The 18542-nt window shown below is 33.7% G+C and overlaps 1 protein-coding gene across 5 annotated transcripts in view; it reads right to left on the bottom strand.

Annotated features, from left to right (window-relative positions):
- Positions 1 to 18542, bottom strand: part of mbc (dedicator of cytokinesis protein myoblast city) — a 239710-nt gene that overhangs the window by 164508 nt on the left and 56660 nt on the right. For all 5 annotated transcript variants that reach the window (XM_076460973.1, XM_076460974.1, XM_076460977.1 and 2 more), the window contains 2 exons: positions 10487 to 10568; positions 3491 to 3554 (listed from right to left, as the gene is read on the bottom strand). In XM_076460973.1, the coding sequence (XP_076317088.1) occupies positions 3491 to 3554; positions 10487 to 10568 (146 nt within the window). The remainder of the gene's footprint in view (positions 1 to 3490; positions 3555 to 10486; positions 10569 to 18542) is intronic.

Raw genomic sequence — 18542 nt, 5'->3', positions numbered from 1 at the left:
GGGAACTGCAAATGACCCACATGCTATGTTCTTATTCAGCCAGATGTGTAAACTGTACAACACATGTGGAGCCACTTGTTTCTCTTGGTTACCAATATTACACCTACACTGAAATGGTGTTTTAACTATCTTATCAATAGGTCATTTGAACTTTACCATACTATACAGTATTCTCTTTCATAACAATATATATATATGTAATGACTGAGTCACAAGTTCTGGGAATGTCTGTAAATATTATAGCAAAAAGTTTGAATTTTTTGTTCTTTTTTCTGCTTCTTTTTTACTATATGATAACTCAAAAACCAAAAATAAAGTGTCAACAAATTTCACTGAGTGACAGTTTCAAATAGAGTATCTGCTTTTGTGAGTATTATTTATAACAAATCACAATTCACGTGTAAATGATATTATCGTTCTCCTTGAAGTTATTTTTTTAACAGAAATTGGTGTTCCTTCAAAAACTTAACTACAAGAGTAAAAACGAATTACCAGCTAACAATAGATAAACAATAAATATTACAGTTAAAACCTCCCTGTATTTAAAACTTCATTATAAATTCAACTTTCCAACATTTATTGAAATACTGCATTAATAAACAAAGTAAAACAAAATTTCAAAAAAGGAAGTTAATGTAGGGATGGCTAACATCAATCCTTCAAAAAAAATGTAAATAAAGAGCAGAGATGGCATTTTAATCCCTACATAATAGTATAGGCAAGAATTAATTATTCACTGTGTACCTATGCTATTATGTATGGATGATACAAATGTCATCCCTATTATCTTCTTTGCACTGTTTTTGAAGTATTGATGTTAGCCATTCCTATATTTACTTCCTTTTTCTGAAAATTTTTTCTTGTTACTAAAATTACTAGTTGTGTAGTTACACGTCAAATAAAACAGTGAAAGCTTTGACATTTAACTTCTTTATGAACATCAATACTATTCTTCAAATACCATACACACTGTTTTTTGCACCTTTTTTTAAAGGTTTTTTCCAACAGAGAAAGAGATACTCAATAAAATTACATATGATGTAGCTCAACAGCCAAAATAAATCATTTTATAAATTATTTCACTGTTGATGTTTTTGAGGGTGATGAAGTTGATTAACTTTATACAAAACTTTGTTCAGCAGTGAAATGCTCTGATTCAATGTTTGTATTGAATTATGTAAATAAAATTTACATAAGGTAAATTTACTGTGTTTCTACACTGTGCTTTTTATAACTGCATGACTGTATTCTTTAACGTTGTATAAACACAATTAATCATATTATTTTCAAGTTATTACAGAATCTGTGCTGCTTTGAACATCTGATACACATTCATCTAAAACAGCTTTAATTATTGTACCAAAAGATAGGACTTTCTTCACCTTTTCTCATATTTTCTTCAAAAAACTTTTAGGATCATTCTCTTTGTTAATTCTATGTATTTAAGCAAATTTAATTAAAGAACATTTTAAAATAAATAACTTATCACATTCTGTGGATTACAATTGTTTTCCTGCTCATCCCAAATAATAACTTTATTTTTATTACTAAGAACGTATCACCTCTTGAAAATTTATCATCCATTTCTTAATTTGGAGCATTTATTTTATTTTTTATACAGGCTTTGGTTGAAACCTTGCTATGGTGTTACATCAAGTGATTTAGTCACTAATAAAACAAGATTTTGAAAGCAGCTATAAAGAAAGTTTAAATACGATTAGATAGAACAAGTATTAGATTATCAGGTAAACACAGTGAATACACAGGTGTTTTTTCTTATAGTTTCTGTAAACATTCCTTTTCTTACGATTTATGAGAATATTTACACATTAAATTATACATGTTTGAAAGCTACAGATGATTTCTTCAATGAATGTATATTAAATAACTTGAGATGAGGTAAGTAAGCTTATACAGTCTAGAGACATATTGAATGGGTAACAAAGAAGTCTTTATCAAATGTTTAATGCAGTAATAGATGTAAAATACTTGGAGAAGATTTTGTCATCATTGGGTTTATGTAGTTTATTTATACACAAGAATACATACACACATGCACATACATATTATGAAGTAGAGAAGTCACATGACTGGAGGTTGCTTAAGGCTTAATAAAGGTATTTTATTGATGTTTGATTCACTGTTTAAATATGTTGAATTTATTTTTTAAGAGAAACACTATGGTTTTTACTGAGTTACAGTTACAATGTCTGTAAACTTACGGTTTTTCTTATTATTTTCACTAAATAAATTAAATTGTTATCAACTCAGATAAGTTTACTGTTTTTTTCTTTGTACACTTAATTGTACAGTGATTGTATTCTTTAGTAATCACAAAATATTATGATGACTTGAATCTTTACTTAATATCATTTTTGTGTTTCATCCTCTTCAAGCAATGTACATAAATTAACTAAGTGGCTTCTTAGTTATTTGCAGTTTTAGCATATTTCAATTAAAACATTACTATCCTTATCATGAGAATAAAACTTGTTTTCATTATTTAACTAACACTTTATTTGATGTACAAAAGATCAGTGGGAAATTACTGCAAAAACAAAAAAACAATGGTAATCATGATGTTTATCTAATCAAGATTAGCAATTTATCTGTCAAGTAGGAAATATCCATAAAACATGTGGGAAAATATTTATTAAAAAATGTTCTTTGCCAATGTGCAAATAGTGATCTTTAGAACAGGTCTATTACATGAAATTAAGGGTATTAGACAATTACTTTAAAAAAAATGACAAAGAAATCAATGTAAAATAAAATAGGAAAATTAATATTACATTAGAATAATGTAGTGAATGAAAAAGTTAAGAGGATAACATACTGTTTTTCTCATTTTTGTTTGGAGGGTTGTGGGGGGCATGGTGCATTAACTGGTTAATGATTCATCAATTAACCAATAAAAAAATAAAAAAAACACAAGCATTGTACTCTTTCATTAGCCCTTCTTTACAGACCACAACATTCCATTTTTCACTAACAAAGAAATTATAGACATTCTGACAAACATTTGCAAATATGAAGTTCTTTTCATTTTTCTCTTAGTCTACATTAACTATTTGATCCCATTGTTTGAATTCAGGTTTTGCTTTCTAGTCTTTCTGGTACATGTAGCAACCCTCATTAATAACATTTCATTTAGAATCAGATTCTGAGATGTGAAAAAATAAGCTTCCATCTAATTAAAGAAAACCTATCTCTAATTAACAGAATTGTATGTTATTTATTGGGCTACTCTATCCTAATGCTATGTGATCACCTAACCAATACAATGCACACATACTTGAGATGTTTTGATTTTAACATGAGACTTCAGTAACAAAAGCCATAGTAGTGCTCCAATAAAACAAGAAAAAGAAAAGATATGAGTAATAATTTTAACAAAAACAATGGCTTAATATTACCTATTTAATGAAAACAAATTTCCTTCAAACTAAGTATGTTATTATAATTAATGAAAAACATAAGTTATGCTTACCTATCCTGATTATCTGACATACCAGATAAACTTTTTCTCTTGCTAAGTCTTTGCTCCCTAAATCCTACAAATTGTAAAAATGAAAAAGCAAATCTTAAATATTTAAATTTAACTAAGAATACTCAACGTTTTAAGATCTGTTGAAAATGTGACACAATATTCTAATATATTTCACTATAAATATAAAAGAAAAAGACAATTAGTTCAAAAAAGTGATCACTGGTTTTTGAGATACATTTTACACAGAAACACTGGAATTTACATAAAACTACTTTTTAATCACTGCTAACAAGGAACTGTTACCAAACTGACAGATGGTTCAAGCACTATTGAGTTGGCTTTTAACACACACATTTTTAATCCAGCCATAATTAGATTATTAAACAGACAATATAAAAAATGCCCTAGTAAAGGTAAAATACTTAGTCAGAAATCAAAACTTGGAAACAAAAATTACTATCATGTTGTTTCATAACTGATGAAGATCAAAAACTGGTTGGTTGGTTGGCTTGGTTTTTTATGGTGCAAAGCAACTAGACTATCTGCACCAAACATCTAGTAAAAAGTTAATATTATTAAAATTTCATAAAAGGAAATTATGGTAAAATAAAACAAAGTTTAATTTTTGAATTAAAAACATAAAAAGCATTGAATAAAATTTCTACATCTAGTCTACAACAGTACTACAAATTGTAAAGGACTTTCTGTAGCAGAATTGTAATTATCATACCTCGTCATGATGACTGACGGGAAATTCAAAAATCAGTGTTAGTCACCTGAAGTTGGCCTTTCCAGTCCTGGTTTTGATGTTATTTGACGCTATGGCCATTTTCAGAAAATAAATACAAGTTTTAAAAGACTTGTGGCAAAATTTTAATTATTATAACTTGCCAGGTTGACTAACAGGTAATTCACACAGCAGCATTAGTCACCTGAAGTTGGCCTTTCCAGTCGTGATTTCGAGTTATTTGATGTTTCGGCCACTTTCTAATTTCAAATCAAACCACCTGGATATGAAGGCCAAAAGGAGCAATGGCAGATCATCTGTTCTGAAAATGCATGGCCCACCAAGGAAGAAAACACAATAAGGTGGGACGCTTTGGTAGGGAACGAAGTTTTGAAGCATATAGTAAAGACAGTTGCAAACAGTGGAGGTACAGTAGAGGTTCACGAGACTCTGTGTATAAGATCTGAATTGGAGAAGTGGGGAAAGCCCCGGTGCAGAGCCAAAATCCCTAATGATGAATTCGGTCCAGTATCTTTAAAGCTGAGGTCTTGGCAAAGTCACAGATCAGTGATCCATAGTCTAGTTTCAATCGAATAAGAGCACGATACATCTTTAGCATAGAACATCGAACTGCTCCCCAAGTGGTGGAAGAGAGGACATAGAGAATGTTCAGTGCTTTTGTACATTTGACATGTAGCTGCTTCACGTGTGGTATAAAGGTCAACTTACAGTTAAAGATAAGCCCCAAGAGCTTTGTCTCATGGACCACAGGTAGCAGAACTTCACCAATATGTAGTTCAGGATTACAGTGAATACTCCATTGGCAGCAAAAGTCCATGCAAATGGTTTTACGGAGAGAGAAGTTAAAATCGTTTGCTGTGGTCCACACTTCAGTAAACAATTGAGGGCAGTCTGTAGCTACCACTCGATATACCTCATGTTCGATGACTGACATGAGATGTGAATGTCGACATAGAGTCCGTTTGCAACAGTAAGAGAACGTTGTTCAGTGATGCATTTATCTTTATACTTAAAAGTGTGACACTCAAAACACAGCCCTGTGGGACTCCAAGCTCCTGTAGAAAAGAACAAGAAAGTGTTGAACCCACATGAACTTGGAATATCCTGTCCATTAAAAATATTTTAAATAAAAATGGGCAAATTGCCATCTAAATGGAGGTCTCGCAAAATTGGCATAGCTACATGCAGTACAATAAGCCTCCTCAAAGTCAAAGAATATTGATACAAGATGTTGTCCTTTGAGAAAGGCTTCTCTGATGTTTCAAGTTGAATCAGGTGGTCTATGGTGGAGCGCTCTCATCGAAACCCACACTGTGTAGGCAAGAAAAGGTTGCTTCATTCTAAGAACCAAACAATACAAGCATTAACCATCCTCCCTTAGGTCGTACTGAGACAGCTCATCAAAGCAACTGGACAGTAGTTTGAAGGAATCTTGGGATATAGGTGATGCTCCAGGTGTCAGCTACTTCCTGGCCATCAGAGAGCAAGATCGAGAAGGGGACAGAATTATATTGCCCTCTGACCTTTTGAATTTTGTCTCATATGACTTTGGAACTAGTGGTAGAAGATATGCTGGTTGTGAACTTAATCCATGATCCCTTCTGGCTTGCTGGAAAGCGATGCAGTGCGAGAGTATGGGATACCTACAAAAAGTATCCCACACCCGTATTTGAGCATTCCATTCCACGTGGCAGGCAAGATTCCACCATGAACAAGGATATCATGGAAAACATGTAGAGATTTTAGGAATGCATTAAGCAGCTGCCTGTATAATACAGACAGATACTGACAGGATATCTCCTGATGGCTTACAGACAATGGCAGGATCAAGATCTGCATGAGCAGTGAAAGAGTGCCAGTTTGCTTGATCCAGCTTCCACTGGGGCATGCAGGTCAGGTGGCACCAACCATGGTCAGTCTCTCTCAAAAGTACAGGAAAATGATCATTGCCTCATGGATTATTGTCAACCCTCCATAAAAAGTGAGAGAATAATGAAGGGGAGAAAACTGAGAGATTAGGTATGCGAAAATAAGTATGAGAACCACTACTGAAAAGAGAAAGGTTGTGATCAGAGAGTATATGCTCTATGAAGTGACCCCTCTCATTAATACCAGTACCTTCTCAGAGGGAATTTATCCATTAAAGTCCCCCAGGATTAAAAATGGAAACAACAACTGTTCAATGAAAGCATCAAGGCCTGATTGATCATATGTCTCTCCAGGTGACAGGTAGAGATGACAAACACGGATTGTATGACCCAAGGAAACAAGGATGGCTATGGCCTCCAAGGGTGTGTTGAGTGGCAAAGACAGAGTGGGCACATGCTGATCAACCAACAGTGCCACTCCTCCATGCACTCATCCATCACACAGCCTGTCATTTCTATACAAAGAAAATCACCAAAAGGTGACTGTATCATCAGGTTTCAGAAATGTTTCCTGTAAGTAAAGACATACAGGATGGTAGGAAGCAATCAGTGCTTTGACATTATCCAGATTAGAACATAAATCTTGACAGTTCCATTGTATCAAGGTGGCCATTTTTATTTATTTGTTGGTAAATTGGGTGGAGAGCTCTTCTTTTCATGATCATGTCTTTTCTCTTTACTGTCTTTATTTGAGGGAGGTTTGTCAATCTCCATGGATCCTGCCCTGGGTTGATTTGGCAGGTCTTTGTTGTTAGAAAAGGATTCCAGTGATTAAGGACATGAATAAATGATCGTTTTGCATCCTGGGGTGGGAGAAGGTGTACCCAAGGAAGTGGGTCTTGGGATTTGCTGAAATGTATGTTAGGGACAGAGAGAAGTGTTGCTGATGATGAAGTGGCAGCCAGCAACTTTCTAGACTCAGAGTAAGTAATGTTTTGAATCGTCTTCAAATGCTGTACCTCTTTTGCTTCCAACCATTTAGGGCAAGAATGAAAGTAGGACGGGTGAGAGCCATTGCAACTGATGCAATGAGGGTCCATTTCACACTCACAGACATCGTGGTTCCTTGATGTGTGCTCATTGCAGTGTCCGACCAGCTAACACTGGAAACATTAGAGAGGGTTGGGAATGTATGGCTCTACCCTGTAAAAAATTCTACAACAGATGAACAAGTTGTTTTTGAAGACAAAACTCTTTGCCACTGTGCAGGAATAAAAACATGAATTTTTTTCTCTTCATAAAATGCAACTGCACTGTTTAAAACAAAAATGTATTCATTTAATAGTCACTTGTTGCAATAATATTGTGTACATTTTTCCAGATGATTTTGCTCCAAACAACTCAGTATTGTTTCACATGTTTAAGATAATGTTATGGCCCTTAAACGTTGGAATATCTATCTGAAATCCTAGGAAATGTCCATGTGTGCTGACTCTGTTCATATCCAACATTAAAACACTCACTAACCTAAAATCAAGGCAACAGTACGATGGGGAAAAGCATATATGGTGGGTGAATTCCAGTCCAAAAACAGGCAGGACCAGGTATCTTTTCATTCAATCTGAGATAGGAGTAGGGTCACTACTAACCACAAAAGTAGGATTTATTTTGTTTGGTCCTGCACCAATCCAATACTAGACTCTTTGGGACTCAATATATCACCAACAGCCCCAAAAAGACTGACATAAAGGATAAATTCATCATGTGACCAACAACCCAAAATCTCCTGAGAGTGCAATTATGCTCCCACCCCACCAGGAGTGATTTATAAACACATGTAGGTCCAAGGGAGACAGAGGAACATCTGCTTTGTTATTGGCACTTTTGACTTGCACAGAAAGAGAAAGGTGAATAGTGGAGGACAAGAGATCTAGAGCAAGGTTTTATCAACTGTGTAGAATCCACTGAAGGTAATGCAAAGGGATACGAGATCCCATGGAAGCCCAAGTCATCCAAGTAGACAGAACCTCCAGTGCAGTAATGGTAGAAGAGGATAAGGCATGGAAACCAAGCTGGGCCCTGCTGAGATGTGAATTGAAAAACACACCCAAATTAAGAAGATACTGAATGTGTGTGAAGTGAAACTTCTTCAGATTGTCCAACACAGCAGATGCACTAACTCTTGAAAGAGGAGATGAACGTGGTTGTAGGAAGGAGTCAAAAGAAATCTGTCATTCATGAAATGGTGAAACTGCAGTCCCAGGCCACAAATGTGATGAAAAAATGACTTGACTACTCAACAGAAAATGTACGGGACCAAATTAAGGCAGAAGGAGAGAGAGTGGAATTGAAATACCCAACTTGGATAAACAAACTAAAGGTAGCACCTAGAAATAGGGGAAATGGAAATTTGAAAGTAAGCACCTGACACATCAACCTTGATCATTCATTGACATAGAGCAAAAGACCGTCACAGGGTAAGAAAGAACTTGTTAATAAAATAAATAAGGTTGATAAAGCAATTGAGACTCAAAAGATTTATAATTAGACACCAATCCCCCATCATCTTGGGAACTGTGAACATGTGACCTACCAACAGCCCCAAAAGACTGATATGAAGGATAAATTCATCACATTTGTCACACACCACATTTGACAAAGTCAACATAGCAATTGAGACTCAAAAGATTTATAATTAGACACCAATCCCCAATCATCTTGGGAACTGTGAACATATGGGAATAAAACTTGTTTGATGACATCTTTCTCTATGAGATCCACACCACTTTGTATAGATACAGGCAACAAACCATATCTCATGGAAGAGGAAAAGAAAAGACAAAGCAGGAGGGGAGGAAAACAAAGAGTCGGTCCCTCTGACTAGAAGGGCCCAATAGCCAGCTGCAAACAGATGATAAAGATTTGTAAATCGACCCAACTACATCTTTACCATGTATGAACCTAAGGAATAGTCACTGACAGTACTGAAAGTGATGATAATGATAGCTTGAAGCAGCAAAACAGAAAAGTAGAACAAGGAGAGGAGAGAAAGATGGGGAACAAGAAACAATAATAGGTGCAGTATAGGTTTGTAATGGACAGGAAACGAGAGAAGAAATGAAGGAATGTTGACATACATTCTCCACGAGATTCCAGTGAACATGGTATTCCCAGAAAAACAGATTAGCAAAGGAAGGGAGCCAGGCAGAGGTCCTGGAGATAAAAAGCAGCCAATAACAACAGAGAAAGTACAGCATTCCTACTTAATAATCCCCAACAATAAAGTACCTATATATGAAAAGATGAAACATATGAAAATAAGTGCATCAAAGTAGACAAAAATCCTTTAGGTGAATTGATAAGAATCATAAGACAAAGGAGAAAATGAAAAACTGTAACCATGACAAACCATATCCAAGAAATAAATTAATGGACTGAAAAGATGCAGCAAAAAATGCTTTCTAAATCATTGTCCTTATAAATAGGATCAAAAAGTGAGAGAATATCTGTTTCTGTGTAAGAAGACCAATCAAGCTGCATGTAGGTCTCCAACTTCCAACATGTTATTTTTATCTCCTCAACAGAGAAAAAGAACCCAACACCAAGGTTGTAGTTTTTCCAACATGAATAACATCTTGTTGATTAACATACACTTAAAGAATTTGCACTAACATGAAGTGGTGAATTCATAATGTGGAAAAGAAGAAAAATAAATCAAAATTCCTACATAAACTAGGCAAAGACAATAGCAAAACAAGATGTCAGAAAATAAAGTGTAAACCAGTGCGACAAGCAAAAAACATGCATGTCTAATTATCCAAGCATTATTCAGGCAAGGAGTGGGAATCCAATACATAGAGAACAGTTGTTTTTTATTTAACACCTTGAGCCCTATATTTTTTGTAATCAGTATGTCTTAAGTATTTTATATGCTGAAAGTGAACAATTTTTCACAAATCCATCTTGCTAGTGACAAATCAATTTTCACATATCTGATTTTCTCAGCTTTACTATTAATTAATTAATTGACTGATTTAAGTATCACATCTGTTGTTGTAAAAATAGTTTTGTCTATTTTTTGTCATAAGAGAATAAGGTTCGATAAATTTAATTTTACCACTTTAAGTGAAGAAACAAGTTCAACTGAATAGTAACATAAAATAGTTTGGAACTTAAGATTTCTTCAAAGAGAGAGTATTCCCCTTCAAACTTCCCACAGCTTACAATTTCAAGCTAAAGATTAATAATGAGGTACTAAAATTGCTTTTTATCATTATTTATATAACAATATACTTGAACCTATGAGAATTATCTACAAATACGGCAGTGAAAGAGTTAAGTAGACAATTTGCCAAGAAGTTATTAAATGTGATAACCTACCGTAAAAAACACTTTTAAACTATTCAGCTGATCAAGGTCCTTTGCTAAGCCTTCTTTTGCCCACTTCACTAGGTAATTCTCACTAGTGGATTAAAAGAAATAATATTCAATAAAAATTCAGTTCTTAATTTCTTTTAACACTGTGAAAGTAAATGAAATATTTAATAGCTTGCAATACCATACAAAAGTCAAATGGTTTAATGTTTTTAGAGAATACTCAGCAAATACTTGCTTCCAGATTCCACTTCCATAAATTAATTTGACTTAGTAGCTATTATTAATGCTTTTCAACACAGAGAATGTACCAGCTCTTCCTATAGGCATATCAGTTTAATATTATTTTACACAGGCAGAAATAAAATCACTGTAAATAAAATTATAACATAAAAGTACCTAACACAGTATTTTTAAAGCAAAGAGTTAAATGTAACTTGGTGATTAGATTAATAACAGTCAGGCAAAAAAGTGAAACAATATTTAAATTATATGACTGATAACATCAGAAGATACATATCGCTCTCTTTACCAGAAGATTTAACACAATATACAGGTACACTGATAATACCTTAGAAAAATATACTTGCAACTGGACATACACCATTACAAAACAATTATACTGCTCAAAAATCTTAACAAAAACTTTAAATATGATACATATATCACTGAAAAAAACACAGTTGCTAAACTATGAACTCCCCAAGAACGTAAGGCAAACGCAAGTAAGTTAGGTATATGGGACATCCTTATAAGATTCACAGTACTTCAGGCTTAAAGCTAATGTAACATTAAAAAATATCTACTTTTTCTTCTGTGTCACAGTTAGTTTAACTAGTATTAATGCTTTATACATATAAAAGGACATTTCCAAAGTAACATTATATCAAAGAACAACTTCATATAATGTTGTAATCTTCTGCCCCATATTTCCATTCTCTTTTTCTCTGATTTCTGATTGCTTAACTTTGAAATTGAAGCTCATTTAGTTAATATTGATGAAAAACATTCTCCCAGCTGAGGTACTATACTAATTGGACTAGCAAAAAATGTTAACCAACTAAGTACCTTCTTAATTTTGAACTTTCCATACAATAAAAGATTGACAATAACCTTTCTAGACATAATGTCACACCATAGGAAACTTATATAATAATCAGTATATTCGAATAGTAGAAAATACACTAATGAACCAAATAAACAATACAAGTATTACTTCTGTTTTCTTCCTTATTACTTTATTTAGCCACTTAAATGATGAATTATATTGAAAAATTGATAAAATATTTTTGTCCATAAACATTTTTTTGAAGCATGTAGTCAAATTCATGGCAGTCTTTCTCTCATTATGGCCATCCAGCTTTGTGCTCCACTTACATCCACTAGTTTACGTTTGTTACAGCTGCATTGTAGCATGCAAATGAGCATGTAATAACTCTTCATTAGTAGCAGTTGATAAATCCTCTTAGCACAATTGACTCCCTCTATACCACAGAAAGCAAACACCAGAAGTGATAAGGATGGGTGAGTGAATCATGGTAATTAGCTATCGGAAATACATTTTCAATATAGGAAAATGTTAACTTCCAATGAAATCACTTACCTCCTCTCACAAATAGCTGGAACCCAATACTGAAAAGATGGAGGGACTGATGCAAAAGTACACTTTATAAGCACTCTTTAAATGATATCCAAAGAGAGCCCATGAAGTGTGGCATATCTATGTGGAAGAACACACTTGTGGGAGACCCAACCACATCCATAACAGGTACATTCTTCACCCATGGTGAAGATACTTCATTAAATGAAGAAGCACATTCAATAGAATGCTTATTGTGCAGCAGACCAGAATAAGTGAGTAAACCCTAATCCAAAATGAGACAGCACTGAAAATGGATCATCTGGGCTATGGTAGAAGTAGGGTTACTACCATATTCACCTCAGACCCAGAAATAAGAAGAAAAAAAAAAAAAGACTTCTGTTCCAAAAACCTAGGTCAGCACAAGTAAATGCACAAAACAACCAACACCAGCTACCCAAGAAAACTGATGTCTGGGCAACAGTAGAAAGGTGGAATGCAATGTAAAGGGTCAACTCCAATCTAAAACCATGAAGTATGGGAAATGTATCTTCCAGTCCAATGGAGGAAAAGGATATAAACTGAACCAAACTTTTGTACTTATGTTGGCCAGTCAAGCTCGTTGGGAACCAACTTCCAGGCAGTGTTAGGAAGGAGGGTTCCCACCCAGAAGGTTGATCTTGACATGAAAGAATCATTCAATTAATCCCCAATAAGTATCTGGAATTGTACATCAGGTCCACAATAGGAGGAAAGTACATGCTATCTATTCACTCTCAACTGAGCGGGATTTAGCATACTTAAGATGAAGCATCCACGGACCACCACTCCAGTGACTAGGAGCTGGTAAATGAGACAAACACTTGTGCACATTAGAGATGGAGGGACAGTGCAGTAGTGAGTTCAAAGGAACAAAATCCTGTAGAAAATGCAACCAGTAAGTGTGGAACCCTGTTTTTAAAATCCAATGTATGCAACCAGAAATGGAGGTATGAGCACTGATCTCTTTCCTGCTTTATCCATGATGGTCCATGTGTTGGTACAGTCTGGAATGGGCATATTTATGATGTAATATACTTCAAGAATGAACTTATTAGTGGTCTTGCAGAACAACCCATCTAAATGTTGGGTAGTATTGGCTTGAAGGATCAGATGGCAAACAGGACTGGAGATGACAAAAAAGGACAAAAATAAAACAGATAAGAAATGAGAGGAAGAAACCACAGCAGGAATAAGAAAAAAATTAAAGGTAGAGGGTAAGATAACCCCATACATAAAAAGTTCAATAGCAAACAGCCAAGTGAAATGTGGAATGGTGAGAAATGCAAGGTCTTGAAGGCAAATAAATATGGCACAAAGAACAATGAACCAAACAAACATCAGGTGTGAAACTGGAGTACAGGTAAGGCAGGATGAAATACTAGTAAGTACTATGGGAGGGGAAGAAACCTGGATAAAAGAATAATCAATAGAGGAAATGGCTGAAGCAGAAGACAAGCAGGGAACAAAAGTTCTGCAGGTCACAATGTAGCAATGAAAAGAATTCAACCCTAAATAGTTTGGATAAAGACAAAACTTGGAGAAGGAGACAAATAAGAAGGTATGCATATCAATCATCAGTCCAATCCCAACTGAAGACATTCATTGCCAGAGCCAAAGAATGAGGAACCAAATATCAGAATGGAGAGAGTGTAGCTTTGATAAGAGTGGCACACATAACCAGAAGAGAAACAACCCACCGGGAGTATAACCAATGAAAGATCTGCAGACCACTCCATAGGGAGAATCTTGTTAGGAAGAAATAGCCAATCTACATCAAGAATGAGAGAACCAGAGTGTGACAAGCTAGCAGGTAAATGTGCAATGTGTGGACTCACAAGAGGAAATCCAGTATTTGAAAACAAAATGAATAAGTACCCCTAGTCAATAATGAAAGAAACAATGATCAAATAGTTAAAATGGATCATGATCAACCTTCTCTGTACTAATGGTAGGAAATGATCCAACAAACAGCAACAAGTTCTTAAAAGGTGACATGGAACCATGATTTGACTGAAGACCAGTGACCACATATACCCCAACCCATGAGATCTATCCAGTTGAAAGTACAACATCAGACAGCGAGGTGGAAAATGAATGCAAACTATGGTGCTGTATCTGTAAAACCACCAGGTAAGAATGGCCTAGAGAGATGGATAGAAGATGACAACGTAATTCAAAGAATTCAAAATAAAATTCCATTGGTCATGCAATAGCCCAGAAGATCATGAAATGCTCAATGAAAGAATGGCTTCTGTGGAAGCCAAGTCCTCAAAAGTGATAGAATCACATTAGCAATGATGGAAAGAGAGGATACAGTACTGACAACCATTAGCTCTATTGAAGGCAACTAAAGAGGAGAAGGCTGGGTCCAAATGAGGTAGAAGGTAAATAGCATCTCAAGAATGATGAGATGTTGGATCAGAAAAGAGAAATTACTTCTCCAACTCTCACATGAAGCTTTCCCCAAAGAAAAAAACATGCGAGTGTGAGAAGCCTGAAGAAATAAATAGAGCCAGAGGCAGCCACTCATCCATGGAAAGAAGAAAATCACAGGCCAAATGAACATTAAGGATTGGCAAAGGTCATGACCACCTAACCAAACCAGAGGGAGTTGTAGCCAGGCCCAACAGGAAAGTGTGTAATGAAAAGACCTGACATCCCTGAAGGCAATTACTAAAGCAACCCCCAAGATCCAGGAGAAAATAGATATATGAAGGGAAATATCCAAGATGTCCACTTTGCATTTCCAAACATCCAAAGTAGAAACATTCCATGGGGCAAAAACAAAACTCCATAGCAGAATCAAAAGTCAATGAAAAATTCTAGGCTGAAGAACAATTACAAGACATCAAATTTGTTGTAATAAAAAATTACAAACAATCAGAAAAAGAACCTCAGATGAGAGAAAATGATCAGTAAGAAAGCAATCCAACTGAGAACCTTTAACAATTCTGATGGATGCAAATGAATAAAAAAGGGGATTTCAAAGGAAGAGGTAAGGAAATGGGCATGGTGGATGAGGAAAGGGAGAGCCCTATCCACCAAACCATTTATGTTGAAAACATAGATGAAATGTAGTTTGCTCCTGAAATTTGGAAAGGAAGCACTGGGAAAGAGAGAAAGGAGGAGTGCACGGCACAGAAACATGACATGAGAGGGTTGTGACTGTTGAAATAAAAAAAAAAGGCAAAATATTAGAAAGTATTACCTTGGACTTCAATGAGGTAAGAATACTTTCAAACATTGGCTGTTGTACAGCAGTAAGCGCTACAAAAGTAGTACTAGTTGTAAAAATAAGAGTTCAAATAAAAGAAACTTAAGTGGGTAAAAAAATTCAATCCACAAATTAACACAGAATAATGCAGAATGTAAAAGCAGCTAAGTCATTTGTAATAAATTAAGCAAAATATTTAACAAATAAAGTAAAAACAAAATTAAAAGATGTCTGTGTAAAGTGTGTCAAATCAAGAAGTAAAAATGGGGTTTTACAGTATAGAGGAAATCAGTTGTACAAGGAGGGTGCATCACACTCCTATTACTGGAGGGTTATCACCTGTGATAGAAGGTAAATTATAACTGGAAGATTGAAAAAATCTGTGATGCCACCCTTTAATGGGATGTTTTTTTTTACTATTACAATTTTAAATATGTACTTGCATCACCACTTTTCCTCTGTAAAAAAATAACCAAAACAAAGTAATAAGTATTAAGTAAAAAAGTGTTTTTGATACAAGCACTGCTACAGTGAATTCATGAATAAAAATTCAAAATTCAAAAGAAAAAATGATCTTATTAATTTGTTATAACCCTTCATAGAGGGCTGTATCTTGCAAAACCAGTGTAAAGCAAGTATTTTAGCAGATAAAAAGTGAAAAAGAAGGTAAAACGATATACAATAATATAAAACTTGATAAGATATGGAGATTGTGATAGAGTATCAAGAATTGAAACTGGTATGTGGTGCACTATTCTGTATATGAAAATGGAATAAAATGAAATTCAATACTACTTGTAAAAACTGTTCATATAAAAACATTGCAAAGAATAGATTTTTAAATTGACTACTAAAGTTTATGAAAAATTAGTTGTCCTCAAATGATAATTCCAAAATCTTCAAATAATGTACACAAATAAAGTAACTTATTATTATTCAATGAAAATAATTATATTTAATATAAATTTTTAGAAATTTAACAACATTAAAAATGAGAGAAAAGGTGAATCGATTTAGAAGGCTTTTTTAACCAAAACTCCAATACTATCTATGAAAATCTTTTAGTAAAACTCATGTAATTTGTTAAGTATTCCAACTATGAAATGAAACAAATTAGTGGTATTAGTAACACCATTTGAAAAGATTTAATAATTACTTCATGGCAAAAAAAACATTTTTACACAATCTGAACCAGAGTTAATAAATGTTATATAAAAATCTTGCAATACAGGTTAGTTCAATAAACACTTATGTGAAACAGATAACAACAAACCTTATTATCATGCAAAGTCAAGTAGTTTCTTTAAAGATTACTACACTACAACAGAAGGCATAAAATGAAAACTATTACTCAACTAGCAACAAAAACATCACCATCAAATAAAATGCTTCAGAGCACATTAATGTTAACAGTGAAAATATTTATCATCATTCATCATATATAAAAGAGGAAACATTTAAATTGTTATATGTTGCTTACATGTAAGACAGAAAATGTAGAAATATTTTTATGTTGGATTATAACAGATAAAACACATTAGTATAACTTGGCAATGAAGTTCATTCATTTGCTACAGGTTCAGTTGATTCAACCTAAAAATTGACTCCAAATTGAGCATTCCATACCATAGCTTCAAATATGTGTTTTGTATATTCACAAAATTCCACATGCTTTTAGTAATAATTAAGTCATTGTCAGACAAAAAAAATCAAAATTTAAAACTTTCTATATGAATATATGAAGTTAAAATGTTTAATGTTTTGAGTGTAAAAATGTTCATAAGTTAAAAATACATTTTTCTTCATCTAAAAAATATGAAATCTTACCATAATAGTTTTTAAAACCTTGTAAATAAATTGTAAACTTTCTGTCAGTAAAATTATATTTTATCTGTTATTTTTCTACCCTAACTCTACTTAGGTTTGACCAATTTGACCAACCTCATGACCATAAAAAAATCAAAATAAATCTACATTATCCTTTTTCTTCTTTTTAAAAATGACTTCAAACTGTAACATGAAACTTACATTTCTTTATTTTAAATACCTTTCAACTCTTAACAGTACACATTTGTTTAAATGTAATTGTTATTGTCTGGTAGCCATTTGAACTGTATTAACTAACAATTTAACCACAAAACTTGTATAACACTAGGAGTGTGTATCTCGTGTTACTATATTGAATTATTTAACACAACTGGTTACCGATATGATGCTCACAAGTGTATCTCATGAAAAATTTTGATTATCCTTATTCTTTATTTAACCTAATCTAACATAAAAAGCTTATTTTTTATTTCAGTTACTTTTATAATAATAAATAAAGAATACAGGAAAAACAGGAGGTATAGAAATTAGCTATATTTTCATGATGGCAAGAAACCCACATGAAGTAAAAAATGTATCTCAAAACAGCTGGTATGGGTATTAAAACTTTTATTAAATAAAGTAGAGAACTTAATTTTAATAAAAATTTTAATACCCATACCAGATGTCTTGAGATACACTTTTAGCTAGATTTTTTTTGTTGTCAACTGTTGATGAAATGTAACCCTATTTTTTCATACTAATGGTACTACTGCAGTAATTTTTTATAATACTAATAACAACAACACAAAAATGTCCTTTGATGATCATACTGCTATGGCTTTCTAACTACACAAACAGCTATATCAATCTTCTTTAATGTCCTCTGTGAAGTACTAAAACACTTTCAAACTCAGTGTACCAGTCTACATACCCCATCAATGTCATTACATTTTAAAACATATATGTACTGTGTGACTACTTTATAGTAATATTGGCACAGTTAGCTTCCTCTGCTGTTCCCACTTAATTCTCATTTTTGAGAATTGGCAGCTTTAAAAGAAGAACAGCAGTAGTAAGGATCAAGGGTGGGAAGTGTGTGAGTGGAGTTAGGTACCTACCTACAAAAAATAAGTGTAAAAACAATGTTAACTTCCTATGTGGTCTCACCTCTACTCATAGAATGTCACATTGTAAAAATAGAAGAGCAGTCTAAGACATGCAACATTGAAATGAAGTGTAAAACAACCACCCAGAATAAATGGGTGTGCTCCAAGATGAAAATGAAGCATGCTTGTGGAGTACTGCACTAATTCTGGAACAGATATACTCTTTACTCTTGAAGTAGAAAGTGAATTTGATACAGACAGAAAAAAAAATGTGCACAAGTGCAATTTCATCTGATATGTACAACCTACAGT

The sequence above is a fragment of the Tachypleus tridentatus genome, chromosome 10 (assembly GCF_004210375.1).
Source record: "Tachypleus tridentatus isolate NWPU-2018 chromosome 10, ASM421037v1, whole genome shotgun sequence".
In the NCBI taxonomy this organism is placed as follows: Eukaryota; Metazoa; Arthropoda; class Merostomata; order Xiphosura; family Limulidae; genus Tachypleus; species Tachypleus tridentatus.
This window is presented reverse-complemented; position numbering and strand designations above follow the sequence as displayed.